The sequence below is a fragment of the Anolis carolinensis genome, unplaced genomic scaffold, assembly GCF_035594765.1.
Source record: "Anolis carolinensis isolate JA03-04 unplaced genomic scaffold, rAnoCar3.1.pri scaffold_7, whole genome shotgun sequence".
NCBI classification, from domain to species: domain Eukaryota; kingdom Metazoa; phylum Chordata; class Lepidosauria; order Squamata; family Dactyloidae; genus Anolis; species Anolis carolinensis.
Genome location: NW_026943818.1, coordinates 29,391,171 through 29,415,628, shown reverse-complemented (window position 1 = coordinate 29,415,628; position 24,458 = coordinate 29,391,171). Strand labels below are relative to the sequence as shown.

At 44.6% G+C, this 24,458-nt stretch overlaps 1 protein-coding gene across 1 annotated transcript in view; it reads right to left on the bottom strand.

Annotated features, from left to right (window-relative positions):
* pitpnm3 (PITPNM family member 3) overlaps positions 1–24,458 on the bottom strand; it is a 51,686-nt gene that overhangs the window by 15,093 nt on the left and 12,135 nt on the right. The window contains exons 2-10 of the mRNA XM_062960468.1: positions 20,775–20,870; positions 18,151–18,270; positions 17,884–17,934; positions 13,159–13,235; positions 12,750–12,994; positions 7,548–7,737; positions 5,448–5,567; positions 4,679–4,869; positions 2,989–3,155 (exon numbers count right to left, since the gene is read on the bottom strand). Coding sequence (XP_062816538.1) covers positions 2,989–3,155; positions 4,679–4,869; positions 5,448–5,567; positions 7,548–7,737; positions 12,750–12,994; positions 13,159–13,235; positions 17,884–17,934; positions 18,151–18,270; positions 20,775–20,870 — 1,257 coding nt within the window. The remainder of the gene's footprint in view (positions 1–2,988; positions 3,156–4,678; positions 4,870–5,447; positions 5,568–7,547; positions 7,738–12,749; positions 12,995–13,158; positions 13,236–17,883; positions 17,935–18,150; positions 18,271–20,774; positions 20,871–24,458) is intronic.

Sequence of the window (24,458 nt, the reverse complement as noted above, 5' to 3'; positions counted from 1 at the left end):
AAACTTTTAAAAGTCTCCTCTCTAGGTAGCTAGTGGCTACGTATTCCTATAGTGGTGGCAAGAGTTGATGATCCCCTTGACATCTGGTGGCAGCATTATAAAACTTCTATAATTTGGTGGCAGCTTTTAAATAAAAACATCTTTAATAACTTTAATAATAAAATATATAATAATTAATTAATTAAAAACAACCTCCATCTCCACATCTCCGCAATTGGTATAAGAGGTGGGATTTTTTAAAATAAGATTTCTCCCCCTTTCTGACATCTTTACAATTGGTGGCAGCGGTGGGATTTTTTTTAAAAAAAGTTTTCCACCCTGCCTGACATCTTTACACTCAGCAACAGAATAGCCAGAGTGAGGATGAAGAAGGGGATTCTGGGTTTCAGATACAAGAGCCAGATGATGGGATGCAGGATGAATTTCAGGACGATGGCCTGGGGATGGGAATCATCCAGGCTGATTCAGAGGCTCGAGAAATGCAACTGTTGAACCATAGATAACTGCCAGGATGACATTCCCTTGGGAATTAATGAGCAAGAGGTGTCTCAAGCCCCGGTTCAGGTGCGAGATAACAAAGACCTTGAAGGGGCACCATCATTATCTAGGGCGGATCAGTTGTTATGGAAGCGAGTTCAGCCTCGTAGGAGTGTAAGATTGGCAGGGAAGAGAGAGGCCTCGGAAGGAAAGAGAAATGCATTCTTGGGTTGCTTTTAAAACTGTGTGTTTTGTCTGCAATAGTCCCTTGTTTGGTGTGTGTTGCTCTTTATTTACTGTCCTGATTCTAGAGATTGGATTAGCCTTGAATGGCCTTGCAGCTCCAAAGCCTGGCTGCTTCCTGCCTAGAGGCGGGAAGTGTTAGCTGGCCCTGATTGATTGTTGTCTAGAATAGTCCCTTGTCTGGTGTGTGTTGCTGTTTATTTACTGTCCTGATTCTAGAGATTGGATTAGCCTTGAATGGCCTTGCAGCTCCAAAGCCTGGCTGCTTCCTGCCTAGAGGCGGGAAGTGTTAGCTGGCCCTGATTGATTATTGTCTAGAATAGTCCCTTGTTTGGTGTGTGTTGCTGTTTATTTACTGTCCTGATTCTAGAGATTGGATTAGCCTTGAATGGCCTTGCAGCTCCAAAGCCTGGCTGCTTCCTGCCTAGAGGCGGGAAGTGTTAGCTGGCCCTGATTGATTATTGTCTAGAATAGTCCCTTGTTTGGTGTGTGTTGCTGTTTATTTACTGTCCTGATTCTAGAGATTGGATTAGCCTTGAATGGCCTTGCAGCTCCAAAGCCTGGCTGCTTCCTGCCTAGAGGCGGGAAGTGTTAGCTGGCCCTGATTGATTATTGTCTAGAACAGTCCCTTGTTTGGTGTGTGTTGCTGTTTATTTACTGCCCTGATTCTAGAGATTGGATTAGCCTTGAATGGCCTTGCAGCTCCAAAGCCCGGTGTTGTGACTCAGCCGCAGCATAGCCAGAGTGAGGATGACGAAGGGGATTCTGGGTTTCAGATACAAGAGCCAGATGATGGGATGCAGGATGAATTTCAGGAGGATGGCCTGAGAATAATACAGGCTGATTCAGAGGTTCGAGAATTGCAGTTTGAGCAGAATGAACTGTTGATCCCACAGGCCATAGATAACAGCCAGGATGACATTCCCATGGGATTTGAGGATTCTGGATGAATGGATTTTAATCTTGGACATTCTTAAAATTTTATATAATGTGATTTTATTTTGTAATGGTATCTGTTTTATATGAACCGATGTTTTGTAGATTGTTTTATATGAATTGTTGTTTTTACATTGTTTTAGGCATTGAATTTTTGCCTATTTACTGTAAGCCGCTTTGAGTCTCCCCGGAGAGAAAGGTGGGGTAAAAGTGATGTAAATAAATAAATAATAAATAAATAAATTAATGAGCAAGAGATGTCTCAAGCCCCGGTGGGAATTAATGAGCAAAAGGTGTCTCAAGCCCCGGTTCAGGTGTGAGATAACCTTGAAGGGGCACCATCATTATCTAGGGTGGATCGGTTGTTAGGGAAGGGAGTTCAGCCTCGTAGGAGTGTAAGATTGGCAGGGAAGAGAGAGGCCTCGGAAGGAAAGAGAAATGCATTCTTGGGTTGCTTTTAAAACTGTGTGTTTTGAGATAGATTTTTGTCAAAGCAAATTCTCGCTTTATCTGAGTGGATGTTACTGCGTCATGACTAGGAGAAGTTCCCTGTTCCTGGATCTTGGTAACCTTTGGGCCTTCGGTCTTTGGGATCTATTGTCGACTGTTTTGGCTTATAAACTATTGGATTCTTATGGCTTATGGATTAATGGATTATGATTTATTGGATTCCTATTGACTCTTTTACTGCAATTCTGAAAAACTTTAACTGCCTGCTTTGATATATATATTTGCTTTTGCTCAATAAAACTACAAAAGACTTCCTTCTGTGTGTGACTCGGTGTCCATAGCAAGGTGAACTATTCTGAGGTGCGACAGGCACCCGCAACGGACAGAAGAGTCACCGAGGGTCAGTCCCAGCCTTGACCTCTCTCCACAAAGGAGGACAGAACAGACGCTGCTGCAAACCATTGATGCCGGGACTTGCGACAGCGAGCAGCCAGTCATCTATGTATGGGAAGGCATGTACTCTATTGTTTCCACTGGCAGACAGTACGAATTGCACAGTGCACCCTAATCCCAGGGCCAGGAATAAAAATATATATATTCCACAGCTCACTTTATTACTACTGCTGCTACTACTACTACTAATACAGGCAGTCTCACAGTTACGAACTTCTGTAAGTTTTGTTCTTAAGTCAAATTTATTTGTAAATCGGAACAAGGGCATTTCTTAAGTGAAACTCGAGCCATATATATATATATATATATATGATCCTTCCAAGGGTGGGGCAGAGGAGATTGCTTTCACTTCTTAACTAGGAGTAATTTTAAGTTGGGGACTGGCTATATGGTTATTATTATTATTATTATTATTATTCTGCGGCTGACCTTCCAGGCCGGGCAGCACCGTCCTCCGCATGGCCAGCACCAGGCCGAGTGGGGAGCCGAAGAGGAAGAAGTCCGACACCTCGAAGTCAAAGCGGCCCAGGCTCAGGTCCGGCGCATTGGGCGACCCTTCGGCGGGGAAGTCCTCGTCCAACATGGTGGAGTGGATGCTGTGGAGAGAGAAGCGGGAGGGGAGGGCAACGTTGTAAAGAGATGAGCCTAGTAACAAGCAGGCACAGAAGCGGGAATCGATAGCGACAGACTATAAAGCCGAGCTGCATCTCCTTTCGTATGTGGCACTTTCTTCTGTTCACCCGGCAGGGTGTTTTGATCAAATAAACCTATTAGACGATCGTGTCTCTAGTGTAGTGATTCCTTAACTGGGTGCTACCGCCCCTAGGGGATTGGCGCCTTCCGCAAATGCGTACTTCGCCTACCGGTTCAGCCGCCCCGGACTACAAGTCCCATGCACTGACACACCCTCTCCAGAGAACAAATTTATAAGAGAGAATATACGCAGATGATGCAGTCATTCTCTCAAGGAGACCCATTGGCTTCTTCTCAAGAGCCTGAGACAGGGCTGAGCCTCTATACCTCTCCTGAGAGGCCTTTTAGGACTAAAGGGCGGGGCTAGGGGTGGGGGCGGGGCCTCTTCCCAAGAGCGTGAGATAGGGCTGAGCCTCTATACCTCTCCTGAGAGGCCTTTTAGGACTAAAGGGCGGGGCTAGGGGTGGGGGCGGGGCCTCTTCCAAGAGCGTGAGATAGGGCTGAGCCTCTATACCTCTCCTGAGAGGCCTTTTAGGACTAAAGGGCGGGGCTAGGGGTGGGGGCGGGGCCTCTTCCAAGAGCGTGAGATAGGGCTGAGCCTCTATACCTCTCCTGAGAGGCCTTTTAGGACTAAAGGGCGGGGCTAAGGGCGGGGCCTCTTCCCAAGAGCGTGAGATAGGGCTGAGCCTCTATACCTCTCCTGAGAGGCCTTTTAGGACTAAAGGGCAGGGCTAGGGGCGGAGCCTCTTACCAAGAGCCCGAGACAGGGCTGAGCCTCTATACTTCTCCTGAGAGGCCTTCTAGGACTAAAGGGCAGGGCTAAGGGTGGGGGCGGGGCCTCCTTCCAAGAGCCCGAGACAGGGCTGAGCCTCTATAATACTCCTGAGAGGCCTTTTAGGACTAAAGGGTGGGGCTAGGGGCGGGGCCTCTTCCCAAGAGCCCGAGACAGGGCTGAGCCTCTATAATACTCCTGAGAGGCCTTTTAGGACTAAAGGGCGGGGCTAGGGGCGGGGCCTCTTCCCAAGAGCCCAAGACAGGGCTGAGCCTCTATACCTAGAGGTTCAGCCCCGTCAGGCACTTGGGAAGAGGCCCCGCCCCCTCCTCTAGCCCCGCCCCCTGTGTCCTGGCAGGCACCGCAGGACAGGGATAGAAGCTCAGCCCTACCTCAGAGCCCATAACTCCGCCCATCCCAGTCCTGGCTGCCCATTTGTGGCCCCGCCCACCTCCCCTTCGCAGCCCTGCATCTTGGACTAGGGGAGAGGCTCAGCCCCACCCTCTTGAGCAGGAGCCACGCCCACCCCTCTAAGCCACGCCCCCCTTTCTAAGGGGGTGTTTGATCATAACAGAGGGTCATGACGGTGCGTCCCAACAGGATGACTGACATTGACGTCCACGATCCGGGGTCCCGACAGGGTTGCCCACCCACCTGGAGAGGAAGGCGTGGTGCTGGGCGATGGCGTCGCACTCGTAGGCGGAGTCCCCGCTCTGTTTCCGCGGCAACGGTTGCCGGGGCGACTGCTCCCCCTCCTCTTCCATGGTCTCGGAGACGTCGTTGTTGCTCTTGCTGAGTCGCTGGACCTCCCCCAGGTTGGAGTCTTCGGCGGTGAGTGAGTTGTCCTTCAAGGGGAGGAGATTTTGTAATGTTACAACAGATTGTAACGTTAGACAGGACCATCCAGTCCAACCTTCCCTTTCTGTCAGGCAGGACACCACCCAAGCCTTCCCAGCAGATGGTCATCCAGCCACAGAGAAATATGTTTGAGAGAAGAAAGATATGCTGGATATAATATTGTATCATTCTAAAGTTGTGAGAGCAGAAAAGAGAGACACAATCAAAGCCTCCCCGACAGGTGGCCACGCTTTCTCTCTGTTGTTCAGGGAGGCGCCATACAAACACCTGGGAATCGACTGAGCTTCAAGGCTTCAAAGGAGCTCATTATAACTGAATTGTGCGTTTCCTTGGCATTCGAAGCCCTGGCAGGCCGGCCTGTGATTGTTCAAAAACACAGCAAGGAGCGGATAATGGCACCGCTTGTCAAAAGCTCGGCGTGCGGTCAGAACAGAGCGAACGATCCCTTTCTAAGCGATAAATGCCTCCGGACCCACTCCTGCGAGAACAGCACGGCCGGGTACAATTTCCTGGCTATTTTAAGCCCTTTGAGTAAGACCCTTTGTTCACACAGGTGAGTGTGTACCTGCGCGCTGCTGGCACTGCCCCGGCGGCTGCTGGCTCGGCTCTCGTCGGCCGGCCCCGCGCTGAAGCAGATGGCGTCGAAGCCCAGGATGCCCCCCACGCAGTCCCCGATCAGGCAGACCTGCACAAGGAGGAAGGAGAAGAATATAAAGATCAGGATGAGGAGGTTTTGCAAAGCGACAAACATCCTACAGCTAACAGCATCCCACCATAGGACCAGAGCATGGCACTAGTCCTGTGCACATAGAGAGACATCTGTAATGAAGTATGCATTTTTGGTTTAATTGTGTGTTTGTGTTTTAAAAGGGTAAGTATTACCGTTATTGCATCTCAGCACTCAGAGGCTGGTTGCTATGGAGAAGTAGGCGGAGCCAACTGCCGTTTTGTTGAAAAAAGTGAAGAGTTTAAAAAAGGGGTTCAGTCTGTGCTCTGATGAGGCACAGGGAAGATCGATCCTAGGTTAAGCGGATCAAGGAGACTCAATCGTTCATTTTTGAGTCGGTTTAAAATAAGTTGGGTGACTTATTTAATGCAGTCTGTGTCCTGGTAAGGAACAGAGAATCTGTGATTGTATATCACAGGGTGACTGCGGTTTAAAAGTGGCAGAGGAAGAAATTCTAACGACAGTAGAGTCTCACTTATCCAACATAAACGGGCCGGCAGAACGTTGGATAAGCGAATATCTTGGATAATAAGGAGGCATTAAGGAAAAGCCTATTAAACATCAAATTAGGTTATGATTTTACAAATTAAGCACCAAAACATTTATTTATTTATTTATTTATTTATTACACTTGTATACCGCTACTCCCAATTTGGCTCGGAGCGGTTTACAGAAATAGATTAAAACAATACAATTAGCTTTAAAATAACAATAAGAACAGACATAGCCCCGAGTTTTTCACCCATCGAAAGCTAACATCATGTTAGACAACATATTTGGCAGAAAAAGTAGTAATGCTATGTAGTAATTCCTTTTTTTTTTTTTTACGAATTTAGCACCAAAATATCAGGATGTATTGAAAACATTGACTACAACAATGCGTTGGATAATCGAGAGCGTTGGATAAGTGAGACTCTACTGTATCATGATATTTTGGTGCTAAATTCGTAAATACAGTAATTACAACATATATACTTGTCAACCGCCCTGAGTCCCCTTCGGGGTGAGAAGGGCGGGATATAAATGTTGCAGATAAATAAATAAATAAATAATTACTGTATTTACGAATTTAGCACCAAAATATCACGATATATTGAAAACATTGACTACAAAAATGCGCTGGATAATCCAGAACGTTGGATAAGCGAGTGTTGGATAAGTGAGACTTTAGGGAGTTTGTCTTACCTCATTCTAGCATTGTAACTGTTAATAAAAGTGCCTCTAAGTGAGAAACATCTTTTGCAACCACTAAGCTCTGTGCCTGAATAAACTTATTATTGTTCTTCCAACATCTAAGCCTCTGTCGCATATACAGTAGAGTCTCACTTATCCAACACTCGCTTATCCAACATTCTGGATTATCCAACGCATTTTTGTAGTCAATGTTTTCAATATATCATGGTATTTTGGTGCTAAATTCGTAAATACAGTAATTACAACATAACATTACTGCGTATTGAACTACTTTTTCTGTCAAATTTGTTGTATAACCTGATGTTTTGGTGTTTAATTTGTAAAATCATAACCTATTTTGATGTTTAATAGGCTTTTTCTTAATCTCTCCTTATTATCCAACATATTCGCTTATCCAACGTTCTGCTGGCCCGTTTATGTTGGATAAGTGAGACTCTACTGTATTATAAGTCCCCGCGGGGAGATGGTGGCGGGGTATAAATATATTATTATTATTATTATTATTATTATTATTATTATTATTATTATTATTAGAAACCAAGTTGCGTTAACATCTAAAGTGAATAAGAAGAAAGAAAGGGAAAAAATTTTAAAAAAAAGGTCTCCTCTCTGAGTCTTTTGGTGGTTGCATCTTTACAAATTGGTGGCAGTCGTTATAAATTCTTCCAAAATTGGTGGCAGCGGTGGGAAAAAAAATATTCATTAGTCGTTCGTAGCTCTTCGCAAAATCTATGGGCAACCTACCTGGCCACTGAAGCCGTGTCCCTCGGGGGAGCGGAGGAACTGGGCGTAGACCTGGTTGGCACGGCTGATGACGGTGGCCACGGCGCCCTGGTACTCCGGGGAGGAGATGGCCAGCAGCGGGAGGGCGGCCAGTGGGAGGTGGTCCTCATTGACCCCCAGCGGGCCCTCCTCCTCATTGAAGGGCGTCAGGCTGCAAAGAAGGAAGAGAGCGAGGGAGGAGTGAATTGCTTTTCCACAAAGAAGGACACAACGGGCACAGAGACGTGCCGTCACTGCCAGAACAAGCGACAGCAAACAGCCAGTCATCTATGTATAGGAAGGCACGGTCCCTATTACTTCCATCATAACTCACTACGAATAGTACAGCGCATACTCATTCCAGAACCACCAACAAAAATATATAAGGAACTCAAGAAAAGAAGGGAGAAGTGAATTGCTTTTCCACAAAGAAGGACACAACGGGCGTTGAGACGTGCCGTCACTGCCAGAACAAGCGACAGCAAACAGCCAGTCATCTATGTACAGGAAGGCACGGTCCCTATTACTTCCATCATAACTCACTACGAATAGTACAGCGCAGTCAGATGTTGACGTCGTTGAGTCCAATCCGGGTCATTGAATCATAGAATAGAATCATAGAATAGTAGAGTTGGAAGAGACCACATGGGCCATCCAGTCCAACCCCCTGCTAAGAAGCAGGAAATCGCATTCAAAGCACCCCCGACAGATGGCCATCCAGCCTCTGTTTAAAAGCCTCCAAAGAAGGAGCCTCCACCACGGCCCCGGGGAGAGAGTTCCACTGTCGAACAGCCCTTCTCACAGTGAGGAAGTTCTTCCTGATGTTCAGACGGAATCTCCTTCCTTTCCTGTAGTTTGAAGCCCTTGTTCCCTTGCGTCCTAGTCTGCAGGGCAGCAGAAAACAAGCTCGCTCCCTCCTCCCTATGACTTCCCTTCACGTATTTGTACATGGCTCTCATGTCTCCTCTCAGCCTTCTCTTCTGCAGGCTAAACATGCCCAGCTCTTTAAGCCGCTCCTCATAGGGCTTGTTCTCCAGACCCTTCATCATTTTAGTCACCCTCCTCTGGACGCTCTCCAGCTTGTCAACATCTCCCTTCAACTGTGGTGCCCAAAATTGGACACAGTATTCCAGTCAGAGAAGGAGAAGTCAGCAATACGAAATCCAGTCCATTACCTCATCCTCTAAACTTGTCATCCCATCCTCCTGATTCTCAACCCCATCATCCCCCTCAAAGCCCTCAAATGAGTCATCATCAGTAGGCTCCATAAGTATTTCCCGGATCCGCTTCCTTTGTTGCTCCTCATCAGAGTCTTGCTCACGAGTAGTCTTTCTTCCTCTTCTAGTGCACCTAGTAGTATCATTACTCAAAGAGTCCATCACAACACCAACAAAAATATATAAGGAACTCAAGAAAAGAAGGGAGAAGTGAATTGCTTTTCCACAAAGAAGGACACAACGGGCGTTGAGACGTGCCGTCACTGCCAGAACAAGCGACAGCAAACAGCCAGTCATCTATGTATAGGAAGGCACGGTCCCTATTACTTCCATCATAACTCACTACGAATAGTACAGCGCATACTCATTCCAGAACCACCAACAAAAATATATAAGGAACTCAAGAAAGGAAGGGGGGAGTGAATTGTTTTTCCACAAGGAAGGACACAACATGTGCTGAGACAGGACATTGCTGCTGGAATGGGCAACAGCGAGCAGTATGTCATCCATGTACAGGAAGGCATGATCCCTATTGCTTCCATCATAACTCACTACGAATAGTACAGCGCAGTCAGATGTTGACGTCGTTGAGTCCAATCCGGGTCAGAGAAGGAGAAGTCAGCAATACGAAATCCAGTCCATTACCTCATCCTCTGAACTTGTCATCCCATCCTCCTGATTCTCAACCCCATCATCCCCCTCAAAGCCCTCAAATGAGTCATCATCAGTAGGCTCCATAAGTATTTCCCGGATCCGCTTCCTTTGTTGCTCCTCATCAGAGTCTTGCTCACGAGTAGTCTTTCTTCCTCTTCTAGTGCACCTAGTAGTATCATTACTCAAAGAGTCCATCACAATGTTGGGTTATCTAAGCAATCATGCATGCATTTTCAATGTGGGATGGTTTATGTAGTAGTTATGTCTGTTGCTTAGTAACCTGACAAGCTGCATTCCAGAGTTGATGACACCATTTAGGGGGTTTTGCATATGAAATGGGAAATGGGAGTATCCTTTCTGGGGACACACAGGAAGTGATGTACAGATGCCTCTTCCTGTCTCTTCCTCTTCGCTCCTGACCATGCCATGCTGATGTTCCTGTCTGTTAAGAGATATGTAGTTTCCTGAACTGTTTTTCTTTGGAACTAAGATGTTTTTGCCTGTATGACCATCATCATACAAGATTGTGAGTAAACATATTTTTGCTATTTTATTTGATGTCTCTGATGCTTATTTTATGCGCATGACTTTTTAAAGGGAAAGGGAGGCTGGATATTTTGTCTTACTGTTTAATTTCTTTTTACCTCTGCTCACATAAACCCCTAGTCTTCTGCGTTTTTACTGCTCTGCATGAATGTTTAACCATATTGGAATCATAATCTTAACAGGTTATGAAAATATTCCTATTAAAAAATATATAAGGAACTCAAGAAAAGAAGGGAGAAGTGAATTGCTTTTCCACAAAGAAGGACACAACGGGCGTTGAGACGTGCCGTCACTGCCAGAACAAGCGACAGCAAACAGCCAGTCATCTATGTATAGGAAGGCACGGTCCCTATTACTTCCATCATAACTCACTACGAATAGTACAGCGCATACTCATTCCAGAACCACCAACAAAAATATATAAGGAACTCAAGAAAGGAAGGGGGAAGTGAATTGTTTTTCCACAAGGAAGGACACAACATGTGCTGAGACAGGACATTGCTGCTGGAATGGGCAACAGCGAGCAGTATGTCATCCATGTACAGGAAGGCATGATCCCTATTGCTTCCATCATAATTCACTACGAATGGTACAGCGCGTACTCATTCCAGAACCACCAACAAAAATATATAAGGAACTCAAGAAAGGAAGGGAGGAGTTCCTTGCAAGGAAAGTTCCTTGACAAAATTGAAGGAAAAGCTGACAAGGAGAAGACCTGGCTCTGGCTCACGAATGGGACCCTGAAGAAGGAGACAGAAGGCCTGATCCTTGCAGCCCAGGAGCAAGCAATTATTATTATTATTATCAAAGCACAGCAGACAAAAAACCAGTACAAGAAAACCGCACTACAAACTAGAGTTGATAGCTGGCACAACAAAACATTGCATGGAAAGTTCCTTGGCAAAATTGAAGGAAAAGCTGACGAGGAGAAGACCAGGCTCTGGCTCACGAATGGGACCCTGAAGAAGGAGACAGAAGGCCTGATCCTTGCAGCCCAGGAGCAAGCCATCAGAACAATGGCAATTCAGGCCAAGATCGAAAAATCAGCTGATGACCCAAAATGCAGACTGTGCAAGGAAACCAATGAAACCATGGATCATATCCTCAGCTGCTGTAAGAAAATCGCACAGACAGACTACAAACAGAGGCACAACTATGTGGCCCAAATGATCCATTGGAACTTATGCCTCAAGTCCCACCTCCCAGCAGCAAAGAACAGGTGGGATCACAAACCTGCAAAAGTCTTGGGAAATGAGCACGCAAAGATACTGTGGGACTTCCGAATCCAGACTGACAAGGTTCTGGAACACAACACACCAGACATCACAGTTGTGGAAAAGAAAAAGGTTTGGATCAGTGATGTCACCATCCCAGGTGACAGTCGCATTGACGAAAAACAACAGGAAAAACGCAGCCGCTCTCAGGACCTCAAGATTGAACTGCAAAGACTCTGGCAGAAACCAGTGCAGGTGGTCCCGGTGGTGATGGGCACACTGGGTGCGTGCCAAAAGATCTCAGCCGGCATTTGGAAACAATAGACATTGACAAAATTACGATCTGCCAACTGCAAAAGGCCACCCGACTGGGATCTGCACGCATCATCCGAAAATACATCACACAGTCCTAGACACTTGGGAAGTGTTCGACTTGGGATTTTGTGAAACGAAATCCAGCATATCTACCTTGTTTGCTGTGTCATAATAAAATAATAATAATAATGTAAGAAAACTATTATATTTATATATATAAAAGGGTAATGAAATTTTGGCCTAGGACAAAACAACAAAACTACACATCCCAGAAACACTAAACTTGGCAGCACAACCCCTCATCCGTGCCTCTACGTTCATACAACACAAAGAAAAGAAAAATAAAGTCCTAATTAGAGGGAGAGGAATAATTGTTTTTATCCAATTGCTGACAGTTAGAAGGCTAAACCCCGTCAGGGGAAAAGCTTTACCCTTTACCTTAACTACCACCAATACCTCAATACTTTATTTCCCATACCACCATACTTCACCACAGCAACGCGTGGCCGGGCACAGCTACTCTATATATATAAAAGAGTAGTGGTGTCCATTCCTCCCACTAAGCAACAAAAGTACAAGCCCCAGAACCGAGAAATTTGGCAGCACAATCCAGCATATCTATCTTGTTTGCTGTGTCATACAATAAAATAAATATAATATAGGACAATAATAATCAATCTATATATATATAAAAGGGTAATGGAATCACAGCACCAGACAAAACAACTAAACTAAACACCCCACAACCTCGAAAATTGACAGCACAACCCCTCATCCATGCCTCTACGTTCATACAACAAAAAGAAAAGAAAAATTAAGTCCTAGCCACAGCAATGCGTGGCCGGGCACAGCTAATCTATATATATAAAAGGGTAATGGAATCACGGCACCGGACAAAACAACTAAACTAAACGCCCCACAACCTCAAAAATGGACAGCACAACCCCTCATCCATGCCTCTACGTTCATACAACAAAAAGAAAAGAAAAATTAAGTCCTAGCCACAGCAATGCGTGGCCGGGCACAGCTAGTATATATATATATATATATAAAAGGGTAATGGAATCACGGCACCGGACAAAACAACTAAACTAAACGCCCCACAACCTCAAAAATTGACAGCACAACCTCTCATCCAGGCCTCTACGTTCATACAACAAAAAGAAAAGAAAAATTAAGTCCTAGCCACAGCAATGCATGGCCGGGCACAGCTAGTATAATATAATACAAGAACTCACTGGGTGATGAGGGAGAAGGCCTGGGCGCAGACGGCCGGACAAGGCACCAGGCGGAGCAGGACACGTCTGGAAGCGGCGGCGGGGAAGTGGGCCCGGGCGACCTCCTCGAAGGCGACCGCGAAGGTGCTGAGGTCAGCCTCCTTGCCACTTGCCGCCTCCTCCTCGGTCCCCGAGTCCAGCAGGTTCCCTCCGTGCAGAACCAGGATCAGGACCTGCGTCGGGCAGTGCGGGTGAGCGGACGCTTCCTGCGAAGGACGGAAAATGGGAGATATCCGGCACAAGGTCCGAGTCCTCATTGAGTCCTCATGTGTTAGGGATAAGGAAAGCCCGCCCCCTATTGGCCTCTGCTCCTGCCCGTCACCACTCTCTCCTCCGACCCCCTCTGACCCCCTTCCTCTTTTCTCCTCACCTCGTTGTCTTCGTGGATCTCGATGCTGCCCTGCGCGGGATAGCGGTGCTTCCGCAGAGAGGCCCGGTACAATTCCCCTGAATGACGGAATGAACAAAGAAGATGGGCTTGAGCACAGCAGCAATAGATCTCTATTGACCTATGTTGTTGCTGGGCTCGTCCCCACGTGACCCATCCAGAGTCCCTTCGGGGAGACGGAGGCAGGGTATAAAAATAAAGTTATTATAAGTTATTATTATTTCAACGAGTTCAGCAGAGTTACACTCTGGCAGCGATTCAGAGGCTGGGTGTCCAGCTGGCAGCGAGGGGATAACCTTGAACTGAAGACGGTTTCACAGCAAAGAGAAGCAAGTCTCTGTAAAACTCAGGCGGTCTGCTCGTTTACAATGGAAGAGAAATAATAATAAGCCAGCTGCCTCGCCCATTCCTCGCCCAGGCCCGGTACAATTCCTCTGAATGAAGGAATGAACAAAGAAGACGGGCTTGAGCACAGCAGGAATAGATCTCAACTGACCAAAAGGTTGGGTCAGGGTGAGCACCCAACCTTCAGCCTAGCTCACTGTCCACCTAAGCCAGTGGTTCTCAACGTGTGGGTCCCCAGATGTTTTAGCCTTCAACTCTCAGAAATCCCAACAGCTGGGGTGTTGTACGTCAGACTGTTCAGTCTGTTTGTGTTCCTTCTGTACAAGGCTGACTTCCCTGCAGAAAATGAGGCTTCACTTGAGGAACGTGGGCCGGAGTTAAGTCTCAACGAGAGGCCTGACCAGCCGGACTTAAGTGTAGATGAGACGGGTCCATGAACCCTACTTAGCACAAGTCACCCTCTGCACACACAGTATTTTATGTCCAGGCTTTAAAATAATTGATGTGTTTTATGTCATTTTATATTCATATTGTTATATTGTTATAGAAAAATAAAGTATTATTATTTTATTATTATAATATTGTTTTTAAATCATGGATTGGTGGCACAGTGTGTTAAAGCACTGAGCTGCTGAACTTGTGGACCACAAGGTCCCAGGTTCAAATCCCAGGAGCGGAGTGAGCACCTGCTGTTAGCTCCAACTCCTGCCAACCTAGCAGTCTGAAAACATGCCAATGTGAGTAGATCAATAGGTACCGCTTCGGCCAGTAGGTAACGGCGCTCCAGTGGCCACATGACTTTGGAGGTGTCTATGGACAACGCCGGCTCTTCGGCTTAGAAATGGAGATGAGCACCAACCCCCAGTGTCGGTTACGACTGGACTTAACGTCAAGGGAAACTTTTACCTTACCTTTACCTATTGTGTTTTAACCTATGTTGTTGCTGGGCTCGTCCCCACGTGAGCCATCCCGAGTCTCTTCGAGGAGGGTGTGAAGACTTGATGTGATGACAGGGATGGAATCTTTTTGGATCCCACCGCTGCCACCAAATTGCGAAGGATTCAACTTCTACCTCTATGTATCCTACTTTTCAATGTTGTCGCTGCCACCACCTTTGAAAGATGCTTTGCTCAAATAATAAGCAACATTTGAAGAAACAGTAACTTGTTTATTTATAGCACAAAGCTTGATGGTTGCAAGAATGTTATATCTTAAGTTGAACGATGTTACTTCTGTACAGTAAGTGTTGCAAGACTTCTCAATAGTTTCACTGAGCTTAGTATGGTATCAACTTTATATTACTTGTTTCTTTCAGTTAGGAATACTGTCCTTCTTGAACTTAGTTGACCTGTACCCGATCAAACTTGGATTGGGGAGTTTAACTGGTTAACCCTAGTCTTCCTTGACTTAGGGATGCAGCCTCAGCTCTTTAGTTATCTCTACTAAAGGCTCAGCAACTTTAATTTTAGCCCTTCTCCGCTAAAACTCTCTAGCTGCTCAACTTCCTCCCACAATCTCTTTTTTTCGATCACACTCCTTTCTCACTGAACAGAACCAACTGCTCTGCTCAACCGACAAACTCCAACTGCCAAATTCCAACTGCTAAATTTTGAATTCTAAGGCTTCCACCAGCAAGGTGAAGCCACGCCCCTTTTCCTGGCCATGCCTTAGAGGCTCCCAGCTTCTGTATAAGAATAGCTGAAATATATAACCTTAAACAGTCAACCTAAACATAGCAATCATGAATAAAACACAATGATCATGACATCTTTACAAGCACCAACCCCCAGTGTCGGTTACGACTGGACTTAACGTCAGGGGAAACTTTTACCTTACCTTTACCTATTGTGTTTTAACCTATGTTGTTGCTGGGCTCGTCCCCACATGAGCCATCCCGAGTCTCTTCGAGGAGGGTATAAAAATAAAGTTATTAGAAGTTATTATTATTTCAGTGAGTTCAGCAGAGTTACACTCTGGCCGCGATTCAGAGGCTGGGTGTCCGGCTGGCAGCAAGGGGATAACCTTGAACCGAAGACAGTTTCACAGCAAAGAGAAGCAAGTCTCTGTAAAACTCAGGCGGTCTGTTCGTTTACAATGGGAGAGAAATAATAACAAGCCAGCTGCCTCGCCCATTCTGGCATTGAATGCTTGTTGTGTGTACGTTCTGTGCAGAGGAAAAGGAGGAGAGGAAAGAGGCATTCCCCTTTCCCGCAACGGGGCTCGTTGTCACGCTGTGGCCGCCGCTTCCCCTCCTGCTCCTCCTCCTCCTCCTCTGCCAAATCCGCCATCTGCTTGGCTGCCGGATGGCGTGTTGTGTATAATCACCGATCTGTTGGGGAGAAATAAACACTCTCCCGCTTTCCAAATGGGCATCTGCTTCCTAGAAAAAGGAGGCCGAGGACGGAGGAACCCCAGTCTATGCTGTGGGTTTTTTTAGCGGTATGGATATCTGTCGGGAGGGATTGAGTGGTGTCTTCCTTTTTATATTATTATTATTATTATTATTATTATTATTATTATTATTTTACTATTTCTTATTTTATTATTTTATTATTATATTATATCATTATTATTATTTATTATTTATTATATTTTATTATCATATTTAAGACACCATCCGATCCCTCCCGACAGAGGTCCATGTAGCCTATTATATATTATTATTTTATTATGTCACAGCAAACAAGATCGATATGCTGGATTTCGTATCACAAAACCACAAGTCGAACACTTCCCAAGTGTTTAGGACTGTGTGATGTATTATTATTGTTATTATTATTATTATTAATTATTATTTTGTATGACACAGCAAACAAGACCGATATGCTGGATTTCGTATCACAAAACCACAAGTCGAACACTTCCCAAGTGTTTAGGACTGTGTGATGTATTATTATTATTATTATTATTATTATTATTATTATTATTATTATTATTATTATTTTGTATGACACAGCAAACAAGAGAGATATGCTGGATTTCGTATCACAAAACCACAAGTCGAACACTTCCCAAGTGTTTAGGACTGTGTGATGTATTATTATTATTATTATTATTATTATTATTATTATTATTATTATTATTATTATTTTATGTCACAGCAAACAAGACCGATATGCTGGATTTCGTATCACAAAACCACAAGTCGAACACTTCCCAAGTGCCTAGGACTGTGTGATGTATTATTATTATTATTATTATTATTATTATTATTATTATTTTGTATGACACAGCAAACAAGATAGATATGCTGGATTTCGTATCACAAAATCACAAGTCGAACACTTCCCAAGTGCCGAGGACTGTGTGATGTATTATTATTATTATTATTATTTTATTGTATGACACAGAAAACAAGATAGATATGCTGGATTTCGTATCACAAAACCACAAGTCGAACACTTCCCGAGTGTCTAGGACTGTGTGATGTATTATTATTATTATTATTATTATTATTATTATTATTATTATATTGCATGACACAGCAAACAAGACAGACATGCTGGATTTCATATCACAAAACACTTCTAGGACTGTGTGATGTATTTTCGGATGATACGTGCAGATCCCAGTTGGGTGGCCTATTATTATTATTATTATTATTATTATTATTATTATTATTATTATTATTATTTTACTATTTCTTATTTTATTATTATTTTTATTATTATATTAATATTATATTATTATTTTATTATTATTTTATTATATTTTATTATCATATTTTATTATAATATATTATTATTATTATTTTACTATTTATTTTATTATTTTTATTACTATATTATATTATATTATATTATATTATTATTTTATTATATTTTATTATCATCTTTTATTATAATATATTATTATTACTATTATTATTATTATTATTCAGGAGCTGGATGGCCATCTGTCGGGAAGGATCGAATGGTACCTTCCTTCCTTGACTGGATGGTCTTTAGGGGTCCCATGCAAATCTAGGATATTATTATTATTATTATTATTATTATTATTATTATTATTATTATTTAAGCAGAGGCTGGATGGCCATCTGTCGGGAGGGATCGAATGACGTCCCTTCCCACTCTAGGATATTATTATTATTATTATTATGACACAGCAAACAAGATAGACATGCTGGATTTCGTATAACAAAATCCCAAGTCGAACACTTCCCAAGTGCCTAGGACTGTGTGATGTATTTTCGGATGATGCGCGCAAATCCCAGTCGGGTGGCCTTTTGCTACCCGACTGGGATATTATTATTATTATTATTATTATTATTATTATTATTATTATTATTATTATTATAATATGTGTAAGTATGTGTTTTTTCCATGCACATGCATGCACGTGTGAAAAGCAGGTGGGACTCACGTTGCTTCTCTTGCAGGACGCCCGAGGAGCAGAACGGGGCCTCTTCTCCAGCTGAAAATTGTAATAAGAGTATTTATTTCCCATTTTCCCTCCACCACGGGCACCCCAGTGTTGCTTCTGACTCTCCCCATTGGTGTGGCATTTGCAGGACCCCGCCCGCCGCCTCTCCCTTGACCCTTTCCTCCACTGACCCACCATGGTGGCGGCCCAGAGACCCCCCACGGACCCCACAACGACAACGATAACGACAACGGGCAGCACTCCTACCGGGGCCGTGCTCCATGTGCTTCCCGATGGTCTCGATCTGCTCGACCAGGTCGTTGGAGTTCCACTGGCTCATGCCCAGGAGGATGGCCGAGGCCGCGCTCTTCCCTTCGGACACTTCCTCTGGCGGGAGAAGAAGCAGAAGGGACCCCAGAGGTCATCCAGACCATCCCGTTAAAGGGAGACACAACCCGATCCCTCCCGACAGATGGACATCCGGACTCATCTATGAGTCCGGACTCATTCTATATTATGAGAAGGGCAGTTAGAGCATCCTAGAGTTGGAAGGGACCCCTAGAGGTCATCCGGACCATCCCATTAAGGAGAGACACAATCCGATGCCTCCCGACAGATGGCCATCCAGACTCATCTATGAGTCCGGACTCATTCTATATTATGAGAAGGGCAGTTAGAGCATCCTAGAGTTGGAAGGGACCCCTAGAGGTCATCCGGACCATCCCATTAAGGAGAGACACAATCCGATGCCTCCCGACAGATGGCCATCCAGACTCATCTATGAGTCCGGACTCATTCTATATTATGAGAAGGGCAGTTAGAGCATCCTAGAGTTGGAAGGGACCCCTAGAGGTCATCCGGACCATCCCATTAAGGAGAGACACAATCCGATGCCTCCCGACAGATGGCCATCCAGACTCATCTATGAGTCCGGACTCATTCTATATTATGAGAAGGGCAGTTAGAGCATCCTAGAGTTGGAAGGGACCCCTAGAGGTCATCCGGACCATCCCATTAAGGAGAGACACAATCCGATGCCTCCCGACAGATGGCCATCCAGACTCATCTATGAGTCCGGACTCATTCTATATTATGAGAAGGGCAGTTAGAGCATCCTAGAGTTGGAAGGGACCCCTAGAGGTCATCCGGACCATCCCATTAAGGAGAGACACAATCCGATGCCTCCCGACAGATGGCCATCCAGACTCATCTATGAGTCCGGACTCATTCTATATTATGAGAAGGGCAGTTAGAGCATCCTAGAGTTGGAAGGGACCCCTAGAGGTCATCCGGACCATCCCATTAAGGAGAGACACAATCCGATCCCTCCCGACAGATGGCCATCCAGACTCATCTATGAGTCCGGACTCATTCTATATTATGAGAAGGGCAGTTAGAGCATCCTAGAGTTGGAAGGGACCCCTAGAGGTCATCCGGACCATCCCATTAAGGAGAGACACAATCCGATCCCTCCCGACAGATGGCCATCCGGACTCATCTATGAGTCCGGACTCATTCTATATTATGAGAAGGACAGCCAGAGCATCCTAGAGTTGGAAGGGACCCCTAGAGGTCATCCGGACCATCCCATTAAGGAGAGACACAATCCGATCCCTCCCGACAGATGGCCATCCGGACTCATCTATGAGTCCGGACTCATTCTATATTATGAGAAGGGCAGCCAGAGCATCCTAGAGTTGGAAGGTACCCCTAGAGGTCATCTAGACCAACCCACTTCTGTATGGGTTGGTCTGGATGACCTCTAGAGAAAGACACAATCCGATCCCTCCCGACAGATGGCCATCCGGACTCATAGATATTATTAGAAGGGCAGCCAGAGCATCCTAGAGTTGAAAGGGACCTCTAGAGGTCATCTAGACCAACCCACTTCTGCATGGGCTGGTCTGGATGACCTCTACAGAAGGACACAATCCGATCCCTCCCGACAGATGGCCATCCGGACTCATCTACGAGCCTGGACTCATTCTATATTGTGAGAAGGGCAGCCAGAGCATCCTAGAGTTGGAAGGGACCCCTAGAGGTCATCCAGACCATCCCATTAAAGGGAGACACAATCCGATCCCTCCCGACAGATGGCCATCCGGACCCATAGAGTTGGAAGGGATCTCTAGAGGTCATCCAGACCATCCCATTAAAGGGAGACACAATCCGATCCCTCTCGACAGATGGACATCCGGACTCATAGAGTTAGAAGGGACCTCTAGAAGTCATCTAGACCATCCCATTAATGGGAGACACAATCCGATCCCTCCCGACAGATGGACATCCGGACTCATAGAATTGGAAGAGACCTCTAGAAGTCAATTAAACCAACCCACTTCTGCATGGTCTGGTCTGGGTGACCTCTAGAGAAGGACACAATCCGATCCCTCCCGACAGATGGACATCCGGACTCATGGATGCATTAGCAGGTTTATAGAGAAATAATAATAATAATAATAATAATAATAATAATAATAATAATAATAATAATATAGAGAAGTGAGGCTCTATAGTCATGGGAAGGGACTCAAGGGGTCACAATCCGATCCCTCCCGGCAGATGGACATCCGGACTCATGGATGTATTAGCAGGTTTATAGAGAAATAATAATAATAATAATAATAATAATAATAATAATAATAATAATAATATAGAGAAGTGAGGCTCTATAGTCATTAGAAGGGACTCAAGGGGTCGCAATCCGACCCCTCCCGGCAGATGGCCACCCCGCCCGATAGGTATGAGCAGGCGTAGAGCGGCTTCCCTGCAGCAGACTTGGGGGTTGCCATGGAGACCGGCTGCATCATCATCACCACCGCCCGCCTCCTCCTCCATCCCCCCAAAGTGGGCAGTTTGATTGACAGCTGCGGCCACAAAGGGATGCTGACCTCGGGCGTCAAAGAACTCCTCCTCCTCCTCCTCCTCCTCGTCTTCCTCGCCCTCGGAGCTCATCTCCACCGAGTCACTGGGGTGCCAGTGGGGGGCTGCAACACAGAAAGGGAGGGGGAGGGGTTAAGGGAGGAGCCTTGTCCATCATCATCATCATCAGCCCACCACTGAAGTTCAACATCTAGCCCACGGAGCCCTTGAGTCATCGTCATCTTCATTATCTCCATCATCTTCCCCATGGTCTTCATCATCATCATCATCATCATCATCATCATCATCATCATCTCCATCATGTCCATCATCATCAGCCCACCATTGAAGCTCAACATTCAACCCACAGAGCCCTTGAGTCATCGTCATCTTCATTATCTCCATCATCTTCCCCATGGTCTTCATCATCATCATCATCATCATCATCATCATCATCATCTCCATCATGTCCATCATCATCAGCCCACCATTGAAGCTCAACATTCAACCCACAGAGCCCTTGAGTCATCAACATCATCTTAATTATCTCCATCACCTTCCCCATGGTCTTTATCATCCTCATCATCTTCATCTCCATCATCATCATCATCATCATCATCAGCCCACCATTGAAGCTCAACATTCATCCCACAGAGCCCTTGAGTCATCATCATCTTAATTATCTCCATCATCTTCCCCATGGTCTTTATCATCCTCCTCATCATCATCATCATCATCATCATCATCATCATCATCATCATCATCATCATCATCTCCATCATGTCCATCATCATCAGCCCTCCACTGAAGCTCAACATTCAACCCACAGAGCCCTTGAGTCATCAACATCATCTTAATTATCTCCATCACCTTCCCCATGGTCTTTATCATCCTCATCATCTTCATCTCCATCATCATCATCATCATCATCATCATCATCATCATCAGCCCACCATTGAAGCTCAACATTCAGCCCACAGAGCCCTTGAGTCATCATCATCTTCATTATCTCCATCCTCCTCCTCATGGTCTTTATCATCATCATCATCATCATCATCATCATCATCATCATCAGCCCACCATTGAAGCTCAACCTCCAGCCCACAGAGCCCTTGAGTCATCATCATCTTCATTATCTCCTTCATCTTCACCGTCATCTCCATCATCATCTCCATCATCATCTTCATCTTCACCGTCATCTTCACCGTCATCTCCATCATCTTCTCCATCATGATCTTCATCGTCATCTTCATCTTCACCATCATCTTCATCGTTATCTCCATCATCATCTCCATCATCTTCTTCTTCATCATCATCTTCATCTTCACCATCATCATCGTCATCTCCATCATCTTCGTCATCTTCATCCTCATCCTCATAATCTTCATCATCAGCCCCCATTGAAGCTCAGCATTCAGCCTGCAGACCCCTTGGGTCATCATCATCATCTCCATAATCATCATCATCCCCCATTGAAGCTCAACGTTCAGCCCACAAACCCCTTGAGTCATCATCATCATCATCTTCATCATGTCCATAATCTCCAGCATCTTCAGCCCACAGACCCCTTGAGTTGTCGTCATCATCATCATCAACATCATCTTCATCATGGGTTTTATCATCATCTTATCATCTTCATCATCTCCATCATCATCGTCATCATTATCTCCATCATCTTCAGCCCACCATTGAAGATCAACCTTCAGCCCACAGACCCCTTGAGTTGTCGTCGTCGTCATCATCATCATCATCATCTTCATCATGGGTTTTATCATCATCATCATCATCATCATCATCTTCTTCTTCTTCTTCTTCTTCATCATCATCTCCATCTCCATCATCATCATCTTCATAATCTCCATCATCATCTTCTTCATCATCATCTTCATCATCTCCATCATCATCTTCATCATCTCCATCTCCATCACCATCTCCATCTCCATCATCATCATCATCAGCCCACCACTGAAGCTCAGTGTTCGTCCCACAGACCCCTTGAGTTGTCGTTGTCATCATCATCATCATCTCCATCTCCATCATCATCATCATCATCATCATCATCATCTTCATCATCTCCATCTCTATCATCATCATCATCTTCATCGTCTCCATCTCCATCATCATCATCATCATCTCCATCTCCATCATCATCATCTTCATCTCTATCTCCATCATCATCTCCATCTCTCGTCATCATCATCATCATCAACATCTTCTTCTTCATCATCTCCATCTCTCGTCATCATCATCATCATCACCATCATCATCATCTTCATCTCTATCTCCATCATCATCTTCATCTCCCGTCATCATCATCATCATCAACATCTTCTTCTTCATCATCTCCATCTCTCGTCATCATCGTCATCATCATCATCATCACCATCATCATCATCTTCATCTCTATCTCCATCATCATCTCCATCTCTCGTCATCATCATCATCATCAACATCTTCTTCTTCATCATCTCCATCTCTCGTCATCATCATCATCATCATCATCATCATCATCATCATCATCTCCATCATCATCATCTTCATCTCTATCTCCATCATCATCTCCATCTCTCGTCATCATCATCATCATCAACATCTTCTTCTTCATCATCTCCATCTCTCGTCATCATCTCCATCATCATCATCATCACCATCATCATCATCTTCTTCATCATCTCCATCTCCATCATCTTCTTCATCATCTCCATCATCATCAGCCCACCACTGAAACCCTTGAGTCATCATCATGTCCATCATGTCCATCATCATCCTCATCATCCTCCTCCCATTGAGGCTCAGTCTTCTTCTTCTTCTTCTTCTTCTTCTTCTTCGGCCTCGTCAGCGCAAGCAAATGAAAAGCCTTCCTATTAATTAGCGGGAATTAGACCGGCCGCAAATGGCTCTGGATTTCATTACGCCAAAACGGTCGGTCTGGGAAGGAGATTATCGTTTGTCATCACCATTAGGGTTGAGAAAGGCCACCATCCGATCCCTCCCGACAGATGTCCAAGGGCTCCGCCAGGCACAAGGGCATCAGTGGCCCGAAAAAGTAAATAAAACTCACACTAAAATGGCTAAAAATAGGCCCAGCGGGACCGTTGGCGGCGGCGCATGTGGACGAGGAGAATGCCAATGAGAAGGCCGGGTGGATCCCTCCCGCCAGATGGCCAGCCAGACACACACACACACACACACACACACATATATGCAGCACAAACCTCTTTGCACACCAATTACCAATATTATCACCAATATTATCACCCACATTATTATACAATACTACCAATATTATTATCAATATTATTATCAATATTATGACCAATATTATGACCAATATTATTATACAAATATTATCATCAATATTATTATGAATATTTTCATCAATATTTTCATCAATATTATCACCAATATTATTACCAATATTATGCCAATATTATCATCAATATTATTATGAATATTATCACCAATATTATCACCAATATTATCATCAATATTATTACCAATCTTTTTACCATTATTATCAATATCATCACCAATTATTATGAATATTATCAGCAATATTACCAATATTATTACCAATATTATCAATATTATTATGAATATTTTCATCAATATTATCACCAATATTATTACCAATATTATGCCAATATTATCATCAATATTATTATGAATATTATCATCAATATTATCACCAATATTATCACCAATATTATCAT